This window comes from Centropristis striata, chromosome 24 (assembly GCF_030273125.1).
Source record: "Centropristis striata isolate RG_2023a ecotype Rhode Island chromosome 24, C.striata_1.0, whole genome shotgun sequence".
NCBI lineage: Eukaryota > Metazoa > Chordata > Actinopteri > Perciformes > Serranidae > Centropristis > Centropristis striata.
Genome location: NC_081540.1, coordinates 5,869,279 through 5,889,938, shown reverse-complemented (window position 1 = coordinate 5,889,938; position 20,660 = coordinate 5,869,279). Strand labels below are relative to the sequence as shown.

Sequence of the window (20,660 nt, the reverse complement as noted above, 5' to 3'; positions counted from 1 at the left end):
CTTCTTTTGTAACTATTTTCAGTATACTAAATGCTATTCTACTTTTATAATTACATTTTTATTTATTATTAGTTAATTTTTATTTAAAATGTATTAATTTAGTTTAATATAATTTTTTTATATATTTGTTTTATTTTACAAGTTCAACCTTTGACCCCTATAATAAACTCCATCATGTTTTTATTTTTTTCTTGTATTTTAGGTTTCTAGTAGATGATGTTTGCATGCTTTATGTAGCATATATGATCACAAGGGGACCTTAAATATTAGATCCAGTATTTCTTAAGTATTTTAAACTTGCCAAATTTGGTTAAAGATGCAACTCTGTGCTTGTTGATGCATGATCAGCTGTTTGACTGTGCATTAGTGCAATGATTTCTTTCTCAAAACTAAGAAGAAATCTGTATGTGAAAGCAGCTAAATCTGATTGTGTGTGTGTGTGTGTTGCAGCTGTGTGGCCTGCTGGAGTTGTTGATCAGCCTCCTCCAGACCAGCCCGGCCCGGGACCAGCTCTTCCTGCTGCTCTTTGAGCCCGGAGCGGCCGACTCCTGCTACGCTCTGCTGCTCAACAACAAGCACTCGGACCGGCTCAGGGAGCTCGTCTTCAAGGTGAGAGGCACCCGGCTGCACCCAGATCAGAGATTTCACACATTCTTACTGGAAATGACTCCTGCAGCATCATAACCGTCTATTATCCTGCAGCTGTTTGAGCGGATGCTGCGCTGCGACCGCGTCTACGAGAAGAACAAGCAGCGTCTGCGGCTGAGGGAGGCGGGATACTCCGGCCTGTCGCTGCTCTTCTCAGAGCTCCACATCACCCCGACTCTGATCCGCTGCCTCCTCAACCAGGTCCTCCACACAGGTCAGCTCCCATTCATCCTTTTATTAATGCGTCTTTTACACAGTTTGGCTTTTCTGTGCAGCTAGTGTCACTTTAACCTTATGAGATTAATAGTATTATTATTTATTAAAAAAAAAAATATATATATTATTTTAATAATTATTTTTATTGTTATTATTATATACATATAGTGTTAATATTAATAATTATGAAAATATTGTTATTGTTTTTATTAACAATACAAAATAATATTATATCTAAAAATGTATTAATGTTATTATTAATATTATTGTTAATATAATAATAATATTAATAATATATATTTTTAATTTTATTGTTGTTATTATATATATTATTATTATTATTATATATATTATAATAATAATTATTATTATTATTATAATAATAATAATAATAATAATAAAAATAATATATCTAAAATGTATTACTATTATTATTATTATTATTATTATTATTATTATTATTAATTATAATAAAAATTATTATATATATATTTTTAAATATACTATTATTTTTATTGTTGTTATTATAATATATATAAATATCATGTGTTCCACATGTTTGTGTTTTTTATTGTATACTTATTAGACGTTTTTTATTATTATTTAAGGTTGTTAACAGTAAGAAGAGATTTAGAATAATTACTGTACTTTCTGCAGAAGTCAATATTATAAACCGCTACAAAAATGTTAAATGATGTGTGTGTGTGTGTGTGTGTGTGTCTCCAGATCACGTGGTGAACTACAAGGACCTGATGTCTCTGGTGCAGCTCACTCACCGAGCCGGACCCAGCGTACGGCTCCTCGTCTGCAAGAGGGTGAGGAAACTCATGCACTGAAACCTGCAGACATGCACGCTATTAATTATAAATATTTAATAACAGCAGACACAGGAAACGGCCTGAGGGTTCCAGCGATTGATTTGTTTGTTTCTGCGTTACTTTAATAACCTTTCTTCAGTTTTAAGGGCTTCAGTGAGACCAATTTGGTCTCAAATATCCCAGAACAGCCTCACATGAAAATGACAAACGATGTAAAAGCGTTTCTAGTTGACAGACTCTCTACTGATTGTTTTTACTTAAATAATATCCATAATAAATCTGAATAGTGCAAATAACAGATCATGAAAGGAAAAAAAAAGCTTCTAGAACACATTTTCTTTTATTTTGCTTCGTGGTTTAGTTTGAAATGTTCAATTTGAGCTCAGTGAGACACTTTAAACACCTTTTTAAATATATAATTGTGTTTTTAGTGAGAGCAGTTCAATCAAAATAAAGTCCTCCACACAGGCCAGCTCTCATTCATGACACAGTTTGGATTTTCTGTGTTTTCCAGTGTTCCCTAAACCTTATTTCATGCAAATAATAAAAAACAGATGATGGGATTTGGAAGATTTTCGTCGGTGTGTATCTTGCTGCAGAAGCTGCTTCAGTTGCATGTATTCAGCCTTGTTTTTATTAAATTATTGGTATTATTTTAATCACACCAGTTCATTTTCTGCAGCTCAATAAGACCAGCTCCTCTAGGTGTCGTTCCCTGAACTGATCGAATTAGAAACAGGGAATGTTAGTCCCTGAAGTAGACGTTTCATTGACCGTTGCTGCATAAAATGAGCTGCTGTGACAAGCATTTCTCTACACTGTATTCTTGTTTAAAAATCATTCACTCAATATGAAAGTTATGGAGAGTGATAAAAAGGTGACTCTATGGCGTTAAAGGCAACGCAATGAAAAATTTGGGTGCACCTTAATTTTGTGCTGGTGCACCTAAAAAATAAAGAAAAGTTAGGCGCACCAGTGCAACCAGTGCAAAAAAGGTGTGTCTAAAAACAAATAAAAACACTTAATTTTGAGGGAAATTATCTTGCTGCATGGACAGATAATTTCACTTGATTGATTTTTTAGGAGAAAGAAAAATCAAGCAGCTTCTTTCTTTTCTCTCTTTTGTGACTGCTTATTTCCTTTATTAATAAATAACAGATTGTACATTTCTAATTTTTAAATTAACTTGAGTTGTAACAGGGTAGGCGTAATAAGCTATGCTTCAGCCTTTTCGATCCAGATGTCTATTATCAATTTTCTTTCTCTGTTTACTTATTGTTTACTTCTGTTTTAATGACCTGTATTGACCGAAATAAACGGATACGAACGAATCTAGAAATAAGCATGTTGAACACTTTAAATAAGAATTAACTCTTAAAACAACATAAATTATCTAACACTTCTAAATCCAAGTTGTTGTTTTTCTATCTTGGTAAGAACCAAATAATTTGCAGTGTGCAACCAATGCAAAAAGTGAATCTGGAGCCCTGGTTTTGATACCAATATCAGGATGTAAACCTAAAATAACCACCTAAAAAGAGTCTTTTCCTCTCTGTGTGCAGGTGTACCAGCTGCTGCAGTCCCAGCAGGACGCTGCGCTCCAGATCTCCAGGCAGCAGTGTTGGCAGGACACTCTGATGCGTCTCTATCTCCGGGGTGAAGGCTCGCTGCCTCTCCGTGGCGCCGACACCATCAGCGCCTGCAGCCTGGACCTGAGCCGACCCGGCGCCAGCACCAACCGGCTGGAGCTGCCGCTGGACCGGAGGACGCGGGCCGGCAGCACGGGACGCCTGGACCGCCTGGAGGACGACCGGCTCAGCATCGGGGACACTCGCTCCGTGGACAGCCTGGAGAACGGGGACGTCATCTCGCTGCTGGACACGCCGTCGTCCTCCGCCTCCACCGAGCCGCAGCTGCACCCCAAGCCCTGGGTGGTGGGGAAGTCCGGGGGGCTGACCCTGGATCTGTCCCACCTGCAGGCCTACGAGGGCGGGGAGAGCGGCAGCCAGACGCCGGGCAGCATGCCCAGCACGCCGTCCCCCCTGGAGAGCTCCAAGCCCTTCCCAGGGAGCAGCGGGGACCGGGACGCCACGTCCTCCCTCAACGAGGACAGCTTCCTCTTCAGTGACAACATCTCACTGGGAGAGTCCTTCAACAACGCCGAGGTGACACGCTCGAGATGGTTGACAACATTATTGTTTTTGTTTTTGTTCTTAATCGTTTGGCACAAATTTTGGCAAGGATGTATTTGTTTGTTTTTTGTTTTTTTCCCAAATTTTGGAAGTTCTTCTGCATCTCCTGCAGTAACCAAAATACAGAAAAGAAAAAACAGTCCCTTACTGAAACTAATTAGAAATAAAAATCAGTGTTGTTCATATTAAGTAACACATTCCACACTGTTGTTTATTTTATATTATTATTAAAATATTAAATATTATCAAAATCATTTTTTTATTTAAAATATATTATTATTGTAATTGTTATTATTATTATTATTATTATTATTATTATTATTAATAATAATAATAATAATAATAATAGTAATAATACAAATAATAGATCTAAAAATCTAAAAAAAAATGTATTACTAAAAATAATGGTATATCTAAAAATGTAGTATTAATATAATAATAATAAAAATAATAGTATTGCTAAAATGTATTTTTATTATTATTGTTATTTTTGAATAATAACACATTTTTATATGTACTATTATTTTTATTGTTGTTATTATAAAAGGGCAGAAACCAACTACTTATTAGTCTTTTTGTTATGATTTAAGGTTATTGATAGTAAGAATATTACAGAATATCACCAAACTTATGCTTTTAACAGGTGATTTATTTATTTAACTTCCTCCTCATGAGTTTGCTCTGCATGAAAAACAACTGAACGTCTTATAAAATCCCCTAGAAACAAGAAGGCAACATTAGAAACCGTGGCGTCTTTATTTCATACGATGGTCTGTACTCTGAGGTTGCTTTAATGCTGCTACCCAGCAGGAGCTGCTTGGTGAAATGCCGCTGCAGCTTCAGGGAGACTTTCATCCACTGAGATGTTTCTGTGTGTCACTGGAGGGCGGAGGAGTCAGAGAGACGACCTGTCTCCTCCCACAGCGGGAGGCTGTCAGTTACAGGAGGAAATGTGTCAGTGTTCTGGTTCCGGAATGTGACAAAGTGTTTGATCTGCCCGGAGGAATAAATGTAGCCAATATACATATAGAGACAGAGCAGGTTAACACCTTCTTATTAATGTTTCTTCTCTGCTGCTCTTATCCACCGGAGGGATCAGTGACACTTCATTTAATCAGATATATGGGTCACTGACAAATAAGGGTTGGCAAGATGTCAAATGGTGTAACCACAAAAAAATTATAAATATTAAGCTTTTCCCCCTACATGTTAAAGTGGACTTATACATATGATTACTTCATTTTAAAAAACATTTTTCTGAGTATTTCTACATTTACACATTTCGTCAATATTGAGCAGAACATCTTCTTAAAACAACCTTTTTTTTCTAAAGTTTTGACAAATTATGTAAAGTTTGTTATATACCATAATGTTGCAATGTAAACGTGGATTGTATTTTTTTTCTCATTGTAGTTCACTTTTGTTTTCCTGTAAATAGATATACAGGTGCATCTCAATAAATTAGAATATCATATTAAAGTTTATTTATGTCAGTAATTCAATTCAAAAAGTGGAAATAACACATTTTATAGATCCCTTACACACAGAATGAAACATTGCATGTCTTAATTTATTCTAATTATAATGATTATGGCTTACATTTAATGAAGACCTAAAATTAAGTGTCTCGAAAAAAATGTTAATATTACAAGAACAATTTTAAAAAGTATGTTTTAATATGGAAATGTTGGCCTCTGAAAGGTACGTCCATCTATTTGCACTCAATACTTGGTTGGGGCTATTTGACTTAAACTACTGGAAATGCACTTTTCTATGATATTCTAATGTATTGAGATGAACCTGTAGATATCAGATTTTTATGAGAAAAAAAAATACTTGTTACACCAACTGACAAAGGATTAGATCAGGTCATTGACCCATATTCTCGTGGTAACTTTCTCTCTCTTTGTGCTGCGTGTGGCCCAGCGGGCGGAGGAGGAGCTGTGCAGCATGCTGCTGGAGATCGTGCTGTGTGTGATGTGGCGAGGAGTCGAAGGTTCTGATGACTCGGCGTGGCTGGAGCGCGGCCAGGTCTTCTCCGCTCTCACCAAACTGGCAACCGCCAACGAGCTGCTGCTTCCTGTCGACCAAATCAAACTCAGGTCAGTCCTGGACAGACGTGTTCAATACTTTATTCTTTTTTTAGAGTAGAAGTTTTATTTTGTCTACGTAGGTCTGTGGCATATGGTTGCAATTAACATTCAATTATTAGTAATTATTAGTTAGTAGTTTTCCCAATAACGGTGTACAGTATATCCTCACAAAATCATTTATCTCCTTAAAATCCATATATTCCCTTTTTTTCTCATAAATAAGCTTCTTTTTTTTTATTATTAAAAAAAAGATTAAAAATAAGTGTGAGAGTGGGAAAAAAATAAATTAAAATAATGAAATTAAAATACAAAAATAGATCATTGAATAAAATAAAAGGTGGGGATGCCACAGACAATAATAATAATAATAATAATAATAATAATACTGTTTATTAAGTATAAAAACACAGTGAGAAAAATAATTTAAAACATTAAAATAGTAAAGTAGAAATACAAAATAAATAATTGAATTAAAGAAAAGCTACTGCTAATAATAGCAATAATAGTACTTACAATTATAATAATGAAGTTATTTTAGTTAGAAAAAAATTATGGGAAAAAATTAAATTAATAAAAATGAGGAAATAAATCATTCTAAATCCAATGCTACTACTTATAACAATAATTATTTAATAATAAATGAACTTAATTATTATTATTATTATTATTTTATTATTATTATTAAGTAGAGAAAGGGAGTCTGGGAATAAGATAATAAAATAAAAAATACTTATACTACTAAAAAGAGAGTCAGAAAAATGAATAAAATAATTTAGATTTAAATTTGAACTTTTGCCTGGGTTATTTAATTTTTTTATTTATTTAATAATTCTAGTTTCTGACCTCTCTCTCTGTGTCCCTACAGTCTGATGGAGCGTATGCTGGAGTGGGCGGTGAGCGATAACCGCGAGGCGTCGGCCGCCACGCTGCCGCAGCACACGGAGAACGCGGTGCGGCTGCTCCACATGGTGCAGGACTTCCTGCAGGCGGAGGGGCTGGTCAACCCGGCGCTGTGGACGGAGAAGGTGCTGGAGGAGACGGTGACGCTGATGGACAGCCTCATGGTCTGGTACTCGTCCGGCTCCCAGTGGTTCCAGCTCTCCCAGGTGGGACTGAGGCTGCTGCTGGGCTTCATGGCTCAGGAGGACCCAGAGGTGAGACACTCATTCATCACCCAGACTCTCATCTGTCCCACCAGACTCTAACGTCACATTTCAAGCTACTGAAAGTATTTTTACACCATTCATAATATAAAGTTATTTTGCGTTGTATTACTGTGTCTGTCAGTCTAAACCCCAACCCACCTCTGTCCTCCTCCGAGACATGTGTGCTTTCACACATTTACACACTGATATAACTGAATATACTGAGCTGCCCTCCCCACGTCTTCACTTCAAACTATTCCAGCATGAGATAGATACAGGGTTCATACGGATGCTTGAAATCCTTGAAAATGCTTACATTTTAATGTTGTTTTTTTAAGGTTTGAAAAGTGCTTGGATTTTGGATAAAGTGCTTGAAAATGCTTAAAAATTCTTACTGTATTTCTTGTGCAATCTGAATGTAGATAATAATAATAATAATAATAATAATAATACATTCAATTTATATAGCGCTTTTAAAGGTACTCAAAGTCGCTTAACATGACAGGAAATTAGACACACACAAACACAAAATACAGAAGAAAACAACTAAACAGAAATGAGAGATTATGAGTTCAGGTATTGTAAGCTATTTTGAAAAGGTGGGTTTTGAGTTGGTTTTTGAAGGTGTGGAGGGAGTCGGAATTGCGGATTTGAGTAGGGAGGGAGTTCCAGAGGGTTGGGGCAGCAGTGGAGAAGGCTCTGTCACCAATGGTGCGGTGCTTGGTCCTGGTGATGAATCACATGTTCAATGAAAGAAATACTAAATTGAATATTGAGATTCAGACAGTAGCATAGAAAAAAGGAGATTCTATATCACGGTATCATCCGACTGTGAAAGTCCACCAGATTGATGCATTTTACCTATAAATGCACAAAAGCTTTCAGTCGTTTTGTTTTTGCACAATGCATGCAGAATAACAGATGCCCTCTGTCCCAGGTCTGCGCCATGGCGACCGCCAAGCTGAACGGCATCCTGCAGACGAAGGAGGTGTCGAGCCAGGACGAGGCGTGCTACCTGCTGGGGAAGGTGGAGGGCATCCTGCGGCGCTCCATCCAGGAGCAGACGGAGGAGACCTACTCCTTCCTGGTCCCTCTGCTGCGGACGCTGCTCTCCAAGGTGCACCGCCTCCTCTACATGGAGCTGCACCTCCCCCAGCTCCCCGACACCAACGGCAGCCCGTCCTTCTTCGAGGACTTCCAGCTGTACTGCAACTCACCCGAGTGGCGCGTCTACCTCGACAAATATGTACGACATCTACTTGTTTTTAGACTTTTTCTAAATGCAAATTAATTGGGAAACTTACTGGAAATGTTTGTTTTGTCTTCAGATTATTCCGTACATGAAGCAGTATGAGATCGAAACGTTCAGCCAGGGCCATGAGACCATGGCTCTGTACTGGAAGGAGTGCTACGAGGCCTTCATGGTCAGCCTGCACAAGAGAGAGCGGGAGAGAGGCGAGAGCAAGATCCGCTTCCAGGTGAGTCCCATCAATCATACATAGAGCTTTTTATAGTCTACATAATAATGTTTTAATAATGGATTAGTCTGTCTAATCTTAGTAAAATTGCCCTTTGGATTAATTCAAATACAATTGGCACATCTTGAAATAACTCATAATAATAAAATGTGGTCTGAACTTAAATGTACCACCTCCATTCTAGACTATGTAAAAGAACATCCACTTCAATTCTATACAGTCATGGAAAAAAATATTAGACCACCCTTGATTTCTTGTTCATTTTTAATGCCTTTGGTTTTCTTGATAATAACCAAAATCATTATCAAGAAAACCATGTTAAATGTCTAGATATCAGCTCTTAAATTAAATTCTTCATCAGCTATTTTTGTTGTCATCATTATATTTGTCCAAACAAATGTACCTTTAGTTGTACCAGACATTAAAATGAACAAGAAATTGAAGAAAACAAGGGTGGTCTAATAATTTTTTCCACATCTTTTCTATAGTTTCTTTACTGTCTCTGTTCCTCTTGGCTAAAGTTTGTCTCCCTCTCCACTCTCCCTCCAGGAGCAGTTTGTGGAGCCGTTCTCGCGGCGAGGCCGTCAGGAGAACCTGCGCTACAACAGCATGCTGAAGCAGCAGCACAGCCAGAACAGCGCCACCCTCAGGCAGTGGAAGGCAGCACGCCGCGGCCTCGTGTGTGAGAGAGGACCCTGGGCAGACAGGTGCTGACAACAGTTTTATACCCACTTTATACTTTATACTGCAGAATAAATCCGATCAACATCTCAATGTGGGCTAGACCTGCATTTTAACTTAGCATGCAGGACCTTTGAGGCTTTTTCTGCAGAATATTCTGGATTGTATTTGTCTTTCTTGACAGATTGTTGCAGTAATAATAAACATACATTTGCATAAAGCAAGCATACAGTCATGGAGAGAATTGTTAGACCACCCTTGTTTTCTCCTTGCTCTCTTGTTCATTTAATGCCTGGTACAACTAAAGGTACATTTGTTTGGACAAATATAAAGATAACAACAAAAATAGCTGATAAGAGTTTAATTTAAGAGCTGATATCTAGACATGTTCCATGGTTTTCTTGAAAATTATTTTGGTTATGATCAAGAAAACCATGAAAAATGTCTAGATATCAGCTCTTAAATTAAACTCTTATCACCTATTTTTGTTGTTATCATTATGTTTGTCCAAACAAATGTAACAGCATTAAAATGAACAAGATATTGAAGAAAACAAGGGTGGTCTAATATTTTTTTCCATGACTGTAGATGTCAAAAACTTGAAAATTTTCCCTTTAAGGTACATTTAAACAGATAAAAATGTGTGATTTATATGTGATTATTCCCTAGTATCAATACAAAGTGATGTTTCTGTCTCTAACAGGCAGCAGGATGAGATGCACTGGAGGGTTTCCAGCGCTGAGAACTTTTCCCGCATGAGGCTGAAGCTCGTCCGTAACTACAACTTTGACGCTCACCGAGAGGCCAGCGCTCTGAGAGACAACCTGGGTGAGACAGCAGCACCTCTCTGTCCTGTCTTTAAGATGATTAGCTGCATTTTCTGTTCCTTTCTGCAGCAGTAGACGTGTTCAGTGAAGTCTGTGATGACGGGGGATGAGTGTGTTTACAGTATGTCGTCCAGCTTTCCCCTGATAACCAGATTAAAAATCTTGAAAATCCTCTTAAAGCTGAATTCATGTCCGACCCTTATATCTCCTGTAGGAGCTTGGTTTCTCCTTATTAAGTCGTGTGTAAGGAGCATGTTGCACAGTCAGTCAGTTCTCTTTAAGCTTCAAGATCAGAGGAACTCCTGGAGGAGTTTCTTTAAATTTGGCATAAACATCCATTTGGACTCATGAAAGGATTACGTTTTGGTGGTGAAAAGTCAAAGTCACTGTGAACATCACTCACAAAGCACTTTTGAGGCCATAAGTCAGGAATTCAGGGCTAATTATGGAGGGAAAAATCCACACAAATGTCACTTTTCCACATACGGTCCTGGAAAAAAATATTAGAGCATTTTTTTCTTCACTTTCTTGTTCATTTTTATGCCTGTACTAAAGGCACATTTGTTTGGAGAAATATAATGATAACAACAAAAATAGCTCATAAGAGTTTCATTTAAAAGACGTAAAATGACCAAAAAAGACATAAAGTGACCCTTAAAAAGACACAAATTGACCAAAAAAAGACACAAATGACCAAAACAGGTGTAAAATGACCAATAAAAAGACACAAAATGATCAAAAAAAGACGTATCATGACCAAAATAGACACAAACTTACCAAAAATGAACAAAAATAGCTGATAAGAGTTTAATGTAAGCGCTGATACTTGATATGTAGAGATTTTCTTTTTACTTTTAGTTTATTTTTAATTTTTTTTTACTCTAACTCTGTTTTTAAATTGAGTTGTTTTATTACTATTTTAAAGTTTTATTGTTTTTAGTATTATTTTATTGTTTTTATTTATTACTATATTTGTGTATGATTTTATTGTATTTTAATAATTATACAGCACATTAATGTGCTGTATAAGTAAACTTTGACTTGACTGAAATAAAATAGTAATAAAAAAAACTCAATTTAAAAACAGAGTAAAAAGTAAAGAGAAAATGTCTAGATATCAGCACTTAAATTAAACTCTTATCAGCTATTTTTGTTGTTAATATTAGATTTGTCCAAACAAATGAACCTTTAGTTGTATGTCCTGCTCTGCCGTGTTGTATTAACAGCTGCAGCTGCATCCTCTCTGTGTTTAATCCTCTCTCGTCTCTTTTGCTTCTTGCAGGCGTCCATCAGCAGCGAGTCCACCCCGAGTCTCTGCTGCTGGAAGCTGTGAAGCAGGTCAAAGTCAGCGACCTGGAGGACGACATCCTGGAGCTGCCGGAGGACGACCCGGCTGCTGCCAACAACCAGTCAGTCAACAAACAATCACACAAAACAATAATTATATGCGCTAAACCCTCAGGGCCAGTTCAAGTTTCATGCACACTTGTGCTGCATAGCGCTCTTTAAAAGCAAGAAAAAAAGTGTGTAAAATGAGCTCAACCTGCCCTGAGGGTTAATAGATACTAAGACTAAACTTTTCTTTGTCCTTGCAGAGTTGAAGCGGAGGAGGCGGGCCAGAAGGAGAAGCTGGTGCTGTGGGAGGACTGTGAGCTGGTGACGGTGGTGGACGTGGTGCCCGGCCGGCTGGAGCTCACCACCCAACACATCTACTTCTACGACAGCAGCCAGGAGAAAGAGGAAGGTGAGGAGACGTATTTCCATCAAGGAATCTCTGAAGATTTGCAGGAGAAAAGCTTGATGGAAACAACAAAATATGTATCAGTTTTTACAAAAATTTGTAGACAAACTCTAACACAATATTCTTTCAAAATAGTGGAAAGAAAACATCCAAAACAAACAATTCTGTGTATATTTGTGTACATATACTTATACATATACGTTTGTATATTGTGTATATATTTTATACTATAAATTGACCAAAAGTTTGTTAGCAATCTCCCATTCTCCTGCAAAATATTATGAGTTTTGCAATATTTTGTCCATTTCCATTAAGAATGTATAAAAACCTTTTAAAGGCTGTTTCCTCAAAATTAGTTTTTTCTCATAAATCTCAACTTCAGCTTCACTTACAGACAACAAACTGACCAGTTTTATTCTAGACTAGATTCAATCATTCAAACCCTGATTTATACAACATTTTGTTCATAAAAACGATTATTATACTATTATATTATATTATTATTATACCTGATTATTTTTATGGCTTTTGCCAGGATTTTGAATCTAATATATCAACAACATAAAATAGTTACTTTGAATTTTGCTTTTTGCAATGTTCAGATTTATGTCCTGCAAATTACTGCATATTTAATGAGTTCACACCTAATTTGGATATCTAAACATAAAATTTCAGAAAACTTGCAATGCAAAAAAATCTTGTCTTAATGTAAATAACAAACTAGGAAAGTTTCATATTGATATCTATAAGTTAAAAATATTTCCCTATTGACCTGTACATGCACTAACCTTTACCTGTTTCCTGAAGGAGTCGGCCATGACTTTAAGTGGCCGCTGTCTCAGATCCGAGAGGTTCACCTGCGGCGCTACAACCTGCGGCGCTCGGCTCTGGAGATCTTCCTCATCGACCAGACAAACTACTTCCTCAACTTCAAGAAGGAGGTGATGAGTCTGAAATGACTCCAGAAGATTGTTTGATGCCTTTTTGTTCAGTTTATAACAGGTGTTCTCACTAACAGGTGAGGAACAAGGTGTACAGCCGCATGCTGCTGCTGCGTTCTCTCAGCCTTTACGGGACTCGATCACCGCAGGAGCTGCTCAAAGCCTCCGGACTCACACAGGTCAGGAAACGATCAGAACTTTTGATACTTTAAGTGCATTTTGATGCTTTTGTACTTCGGTAAGTTTTGCATGCACGTTTGGAGGACTGGACTCTGCCAGTGATCATATTTATTTATACTAATAATAATGCATTTTATTTATGGGAGCCTTTCACGTCACTCAAAGTAACCTTACAGGTGCATCTCAATAAATTAGAATATCCTAGAAAAGTTTATTTATGTCAGTAATTCAATTCAAAAAGTGGAAATAACACATTATATAGATCCATTACACACAGAATGAAACATTTCATGTCTTAATTTATTTAATTTCTTCTAATTATGATGATTATGGCTTACATTCAATGAAGACCTAAAATTCAGTGTCTCAAAAAATTGTAATATTACAAAAGACGTTTAAAAGATGTTTAATATGAAAATGTTGGCCTCTGAAAAGTTTGTCCATCTTATGACTTTTTATCTCATAATTTTGACTTTTTTATGTCATTATTTCGACTTTAATCTCATAATTATGACTTTTATCTCAAAATTTGAATATCACAAAAGACCAATTTCAAAAAGTATCTTTAATATGGAAATGTTGTCCTCTGAAAAGTATGTCCATCTATATGACTATACTTGATTTGAGCTGTTTGACTTGAACTACTGGAAACTGACTTTTAAATCATATTCTAATGTATTGAGATGCACCTGTACAGACAAAAACAGCATGTAAAAAGACAATAAACTACATAAAATGAACAAACAGCAGTATAGAGAACGGTGTAGTCAGAAAATTATATAAAAACTGACCATTTATTGGCCTTTTCTGATTCCCTCTAGTCGCTCTTGTTTACTTTTTCCTTTCCTGAATGAATATATGTAAAAATTATCTCCCATCCTGCAGGAATCAAACAGGAATCCTCTGACCCCCAGGCTTTATATTAGCTGCTCTACATGCTAGAAAACTTTTAACTTGCTAGTTTCCCCACTGCATGCAGCTGGAGCCCTTATAACTGTTTTGTGTCGCTGAGGATTTGATTCTGCTTTTCCACAGAAATGGGTGAACCGGGAGATCTCCAACTTCGACTACTTGATGCAGCTCAACACGATCGCAGGCAGAACGTACAACAACCTGGCTCAGTATCCAGTGGTACGCTCCTCCCTGAACACATATCACTGTGGTGGGGGTGTATATTTGAGCTAACGTGTTAATGTGTGTGTGTGATCCCAGTTCCCCTGGATCCTGGCTGACTACACCTCCGAGGAGCTGGACCTGTCTGATCCTCGGGTGTTCAGGGACCTGTCCAAGCCAGTGGCAGTTCTTAACGAACGAAACGCCAAAGCTGTCAGAGAGAAGTACGTTTCATCCCTCCAGACTCATAATCATGCATTTAAATGAGCTATTTCTGCACTATCAGGCTTTGAATTACATGAATTATGTATCACTGGAAGGCTGAGACTCTTGTGGATTCAGTGAGCCCAGTTTTATTCATGTGGGATGATCAGGGTTCGTACGGTTGAAATCCTTGAAAATGCTTGAATTTAAATATTGTATTTTCAAGGTTTAAAAAGTGCTTGGATTTTGGATAAAGTGCTTGTAAATGGTTGAAATTCTTACTGTATTTCTCTTGCAATCTGACTATATCCATCTATAGACTATAGATAATCACATGTTCGATGTAAAAAATAATGAGTAGCCTATCTGAAATGAAGACCGTTCCTCCTAAAAGTGTAACACCATCACTGTTGGTATGGTTACGTTAAATCTCCCCCTTTTAGTATGTAAGTACTCATCTAAAACATGCAATTTACAACAGGTGTAAGATACTGGAAAAGCTTGAAAATTGACCTTGAAAGTCATGCAAAAGTCATGCAAAAATGCTTGAATTTGACCACTTCTAAAGTGTACGAACCCTGGATGATGTAAGTCCCTGTAGTAGCCAGTTCTTGAGCTGCTGTGACCTCTAGGATAATCACAGCCTCATGAAACTTTACAACAAACTAGAGACCGAGAGCATTCAGAGGATGTGCTGCACTTCTATGTGGCATTTATTGCTGACCTGCTATCTCCCCCTAAAAATCCACTACCCACAACCCCAAATTCTCACTAAAATGGGGATGAATAATAATAGTTTTTTTCTGACTCTGGCTCAATTTCAACCTTCAGGTATGAGAGTTTCGAGGATCCGACGGGCACCATCGACCGGTTCCACTACGGCACCCACTACTCCAACGCTGCTGGAGTGATGCACTACCTGATCCGGGTGGAGCCCTTCACCTCGCTGCACATCCAGCTGCAGAGTGGACGGTAAGGACACCAGTTTTAGCATGTTGGCTGCTGTTTCTGCTGTATTAGAGATGCTAAACAATCACCTGCTGCCTCAGGTTTGACTGTGCCGACCGCCAGTTCCACTCCATCCCCGCCACCTGGCAGACGCTCATGGACAACCCCAACGACGTCAAGGAGCTCATCCCCGAGTTCTTCTACTTCCCAGAGTTCCTAGAGAACCAAAACAGTGAGTATTGAAAACTCTTTTCAAATGCTACTAATTAGAGACTAATTAGATACTAAATTCAACCCGTTTTCCCCCTTGACCATTACTCTGCATTAGGCCTGTCACAATAATTACAATATCGACTTATTGTTTCATATATGAAAAAGGACAGGATGTTTTTTTTCTGAACGCAATATTTTGACTTTTTGTGCTTTTTTGTGTTTAAAGTAATGTTGCAAATGTTTGACAAGCAGCACAAATTGCCGAAAAAAACCCTACATTTCCTAAGCAGCCATTCCAGCTGTTTATATGTTATTTTAATAATAATATAATATAATAAATAAGGTTTATCTCAGTGCATTTTGAGATACATCTTTGTTAACATCTTATTTGTTTTGGTTGTACTTTATTTATTTGTGTTTTTTTTTATCTAGGGCATTTCAACATTTCTTTTCCACATTTTAATTCCAATGTTAAATATTCCTGAGATTTAAAAATTAACTGCTGTGGAAAAGGATGTAGCAATTATGCTCTAATATCATTATAAAACTAAAACAACATCGATACAACAATACTATCATTTATTCTGATAGATTCTGAGAAAATATATCGTCCTAAAAATGTGTTATCGTGCCTACATAGTTTGCATGCTCATATTATTCCTCAGTGTCTTGTCTATTCTCTGATCCCTTTCTTCTTTTGCCTTTTTACTCCCTGCCTCCCTCTTTTTGTCCCCTTGTCCTTTTGTTCAGGTTTCGATCTGGGTCGCCTGCAGATCTCTAAGGAACGAGTAAATGACGTTATTCTGCCCAAATGGGCCAAGTCCCCCGAGGATTTCATCTACAAACACCGCAAAGCCCTGGTGGGTTTATTCTGCTGCTGTTGTATGACTTTACTCCCTCATGATCACATCTAACAGCTTAAAAAAACATCAGAATAAAGGAGATTTAAAGCCCTGTCATGCAGTCTGTGTGCTCCGTCCTGCTCCTGACCCCAGTGTGTGTGTTCCTGTGTGTTTGTGTGTTTTCTGACAGGAGTCGGAGAACGTATCGGCTCACCTGCACGAGTGGATCGACCTGATCTTTGGTTACAAGCAGCGAGGTCCTGCAGCCGTGGAGGCCCTCAACGTCTTCTACTACTGCACATATGAGGGTAAAACAACATTAACTGTATTTTAATAACAGCAAATAAAACTCAGCATTTACTCAGATGTTAGAGTTAATGCTTCAAAAATTTAGACATGATATTAACTATAATAATACTTTTCCTTTGTGTTTTGTTTGGTTTGGTGCTGCAGGGGCGGTGGACCTGGACGCTATCACTGATGAGAAGGAGCGAAAGGCTGTGGAAGGCATGATCAGCAACTTTGGACAGACGCCGTGCCAGTTACTGAAGGTGCAGACATGAATCTTACTCACTGCATCACGACTTTAGCTAATGAAGTTCTCTGTCTGTGTTGATTTAACCCATTTAGGCCTAAAACGCCTTGAAAAAATGCCTGGAAAACCTCTGGGCGATTTTAAAATAAGCCCCTAAAACCTGAAGTTTTTCTAGAAATTCAACAGAAGTGTCAACGCTTCCTACTAAATAATAGATTTTCAGCCTCTGTAGCAGATAGAAATGAAATTCAAAAAGTATTTGAGAGCTTATAGCTGTTATATCTGAGCTCCCTCCGCTATAGTCGTCTTCCACCATGATTTCAGTTCTGAAAAAGTCCCATGATGCATTGCGACACTCCCACATGTATTCTGATGCATTTCATTGGCCAAGAGACCGAAAATAGGTGGAAAAAACTACAAATTCTACAAAACAACGTATCTGCTTTCCCAGCTTTAATGGTAGAATAACACAACAGCGGCCCCTGGTTTTAATGGTAGAAATGCGATAATGCTTTCCCGCTTAAATGGGTTAAAGCTTACTTTTGTGTGTGTGTGTGTGTGTGTGTGTGTGTGTGTGTGTAGGAGCCGCATCCGGTGCGTCTGTCCCAGGAGGAGGTGGAGAAGAGGAAGGCTCAGCTGGACTCGTGTCCTCTCAACATGTTCGAACACCTCAGCGACCTCAAGTCCTTCTTTGTCGAGGTTTGAGCACAAACACAACATAGATTTGAAGCTTTTTTCTGATGATATCCTACTCTAATAACTTGGTTTCTGTCCTCTGCCGTGCTGCAGGGCATCAGTGACCGGGTGCCGATGGTGAAGGCCGTGGTGCCAAAGAATCAGTCCCATTCCTTCATCACCCAGGGGAGCCCTGACACCATGGTGAGCCTGCTGCTAATACCAATAATCAATATAAAAAATAGCCGTTCCTTGCTTTTTCTGCTCCTAAAACCCTCATGCATTACTACCACAAACCTCATTTTAATTGTTTTGCAGCCTGAATGATGCCATTGATTAACAACAACATGCATTTTTATTTTTTGTGCAGCATCAAATTTAAAGAAAAACTCTGATTTGTTACCTTAAAGGACAATAATATATTATAAGTGTATAAGTGTATTATAAGTGTTTTAACCAACTATGGTCCTGAACTAAACTACCAAATATTCATTCATTTTTAGAATTTTAACCCTTTTTGTAATGCCAGTGTTGTTTTTCTATGAGAAAGACAAAAAAAAAAAAATTTTCTCTATACATGTTACATCTTTTTTAGTTATTTTACGTCTTTTTTAGTCATTGTAGGTCTTTTTTTTGGTACTTAAAAAGATATAGAAGGTACGTAGTGTAGCTATGTATGTCATACTCTTTATATGGCTACATTCTGTCATGTTTTATCTGGTTTTAAAGCACTAATGGAGTGGCAAAAATCCCAGCAGAAGAGAGGAAAATAGCATGCATTAAAACATGAAATATGACTCAATCTGGTGGAAAATTGTTAAAATACATGTCAATTTTGAAGCCTGAAATAAGAGGTGGTATTGCATCAAAAATGTGACTTCAGTATGTTATGATAGGAACATTTTCTGTCTGTATTTGGCTACACGGTTTATTATAGACTTTTTTTTATAGGAGCTGAGGATTAATGTCGCATTAATGCAGACAAAATGATCAAAACATTTTCAGAAACTTTCCTGGTGAGGCAGAATGGTTAAAGTGTAACAGAAGTAATGATAGATGATAGATGGTGACGTCTTCATGGTGTTTCCAGGTGACGGTGAGTCAGAACTGCCTGGTTGGGACCCACGGGTGGCTGCCTTACAACAAGAACATCTCCAACTACTTCACCTTCATCAAGGACCCCACAGTGTCCAACGCCAAGTAAGGACACACACACACACACACACACACATACACACACATATTTACTTACAGTAACTTCTTTTACCACCTTAATAATCGTGTGTTTCCACCCAGAACGCATCGTTTCCTCTCCGGGCCCTTCGCCCCCGGGGTGGAGGTCACCGCCGGCCTCTTTGTGGTCTCACACGACGGGAAGCTGCTCTTCAGCGGCGGTCACTGGGACAACAGCCTCCGGGTGACCTCGCTGGTGAAGGGCAAGACGGTGGGACAGCACATCAGACACATGGGTAAACACACACACACACACACACACACACACACACACCTCAGTGAAGAGACTTGTGCAATGAAATGATCGCACAGGAACTTTATGTAGGTATCCACTTAAATAATTGGATGGATGGATGGATGGATGGATGGATGGATGGATGGATGGATAGATAGATAGAGTTGGTCATTTTATGTCTTTTGAGGGTAATTTTATTTTTTTTGGCATTTTATGTCTTTTTTGGGTCATTTTACGGGGGTTTTTTGGTCATTTTTACACCTTTTTAAAAATAATTTTATGTATTTTTTTGGTCATTTTAGTTTTTTTTTCTCTCATGTGTCAAAGTCTGTTAGTCCCATCCGAATTCATAGATAGATAGATAGTATAATAGTATAAATGTGCAAAATTAGAGAATGCAAGAGACAATAAAGCCTTTCATCACAGCCTCAGAGGTGAAGAAGCAGCCATCTGCACTGATTAAATACATAGTTTCAGTAAAGTTTAATGTATTTGTGTATTTCCAGTAATAAACACTGGTTTCGTCCACATTTCCTCCAGACATCGTGACCTGCCTGTCCACAGACCACTGCGGCATCCACCTGATCTCCGGCTCCAGAGACACAACCTGCATGGTGTGGCAGGTTCAGCAGCAGGTTAGCACAGACAGCACTTCTCACTTCTACACCACGACAAATATTCATCTGCAAGAAGAGGAATAAAGCACAAAAAAACACCAGGATTTGATTGAGACATTCTCTCCTCTTCTCTCTGCTGAGATTGTTTGCTTGACTGTTTAACTGTTGTGTCAGCTACACAGTCACAAAAGTTGCTTCATTATAAGGCTCAAAGCTGCAGCTGCAGATGGATTTTCCCTGACAATAGTGGTTCTTTTAATAGAGGAGTTTGGATGTTCTGCTTTCTCTTCTCTCTTTCTATCAGAGCACCTTTTCTCTCGTCTCTCTGTGTTAACTGTGACTCTGTCCTGCAGGGTGGAGCTCCTGTGGGTCTCTGTCCCAAACCAGTCCAGGTGTTGTACGGACACACGGACGAGGTGGTCAGCGTCAGCATCAGCACAGAGCTGGACATGGCGGTGTCTGGATCACGGGTAACAAACACACCAGATTCATCTATTCTATCATCTCAGATCAGATTTGTAAGGTGGTGAATGTTTGCTGTTCTGTGACTTTTATTGCTTTTAATTGAAGCTCAAAACGATACAAAAAAGAATTGGAGTTTGTACGATTTTGCCTGAAAATTAAATTAATGTTCTACCAACTTTTACAGCCAACTGAAATGTTTAATTAAATGTTTGACAAAAAATTTGCAGGCTGAATCTCTAAGCTGATAAATAAGTTATTTATTTAAAGTTGTTTGAAACAAGATTTCCCAACAGAAAAAGTAAGAACATATGTGCAGAGGGAAATCTGTTATAACTTAATAATCATCAAGAAAATACAGTCATGGAAAAAATTATTAGACCATTGTTTTCTTCATTTTTCATTTTAATGTCTGGTACAACTATCTGTTTGGACAAATATAATGATAACAACAAAAATAGCTAATAAGAGTTTCATTTAAGAGCTGATATCTAGACATTTAACATGGTTTTCTTCATAATAACAAAAATCATTATCAACATTGTCATATTCCATGACTGTATTTTTGATCATTTTTACATCTATTTTTGGTCATTTTTACATCTATTTTTGCTCATTTTGTG

At 37.8% G+C, this 20,660-nt stretch overlaps 1 protein-coding gene across 3 annotated transcripts in view; it reads left to right on the top strand.

The window, feature by feature from the left end:
- The window catches only part of nbeal1 (neurobeachin-like 1), a 65,479-nt gene that overhangs the window by 40,807 nt on the left and 4,012 nt on the right, over positions 1-20,660 (top strand). For all 3 annotated transcript variants that reach the window (XM_059327739.1, XM_059327737.1, XM_059327738.1), the window contains 27 exons: positions 451-609; positions 703-862; positions 1,591-1,679; positions 3,245-3,847; positions 5,801-5,976; positions 6,833-7,121; positions 8,050-8,358; positions 8,441-8,590; positions 9,140-9,297; positions 9,975-10,099; positions 11,381-11,507; positions 11,694-11,842; positions 12,647-12,780; positions 12,858-12,959; positions 13,996-14,091; positions 14,173-14,297; positions 15,109-15,249; positions 15,327-15,457; positions 16,189-16,298; positions 16,471-16,588; positions 16,734-16,831; positions 17,398-17,514; positions 17,605-17,694; positions 18,581-18,690; positions 18,787-18,959; positions 19,499-19,593; positions 19,929-20,045. In XM_059327739.1, the coding sequence (XP_059183722.1) occupies positions 451-609; positions 703-862; positions 1,591-1,679; positions 3,245-3,847; positions 5,801-5,976; positions 6,833-7,121; positions 8,050-8,358; positions 8,441-8,590; positions 9,140-9,297; positions 9,975-10,099; positions 11,381-11,507; positions 11,694-11,842; positions 12,647-12,780; positions 12,858-12,959; positions 13,996-14,091; positions 14,173-14,297; positions 15,109-15,249; positions 15,327-15,457; positions 16,189-16,298; positions 16,471-16,588; positions 16,734-16,831; positions 17,398-17,514; positions 17,605-17,694; positions 18,581-18,690; positions 18,787-18,959; positions 19,499-19,593; positions 19,929-20,045 (4,251 nt within the window). The remainder of the gene's footprint in view (positions 1-450; positions 610-702; positions 863-1,590; positions 1,680-3,244; positions 3,848-5,800; positions 5,977-6,832; positions 7,122-8,049; positions 8,359-8,440; positions 8,591-9,139; positions 9,298-9,974; positions 10,100-11,380; positions 11,508-11,693; positions 11,843-12,646; positions 12,781-12,857; positions 12,960-13,995; positions 14,092-14,172; positions 14,298-15,108; positions 15,250-15,326; positions 15,458-16,188; positions 16,299-16,470; positions 16,589-16,733; positions 16,832-17,397; positions 17,515-17,604; positions 17,695-18,580; positions 18,691-18,786; positions 18,960-19,498; positions 19,594-19,928; positions 20,046-20,660) is intronic.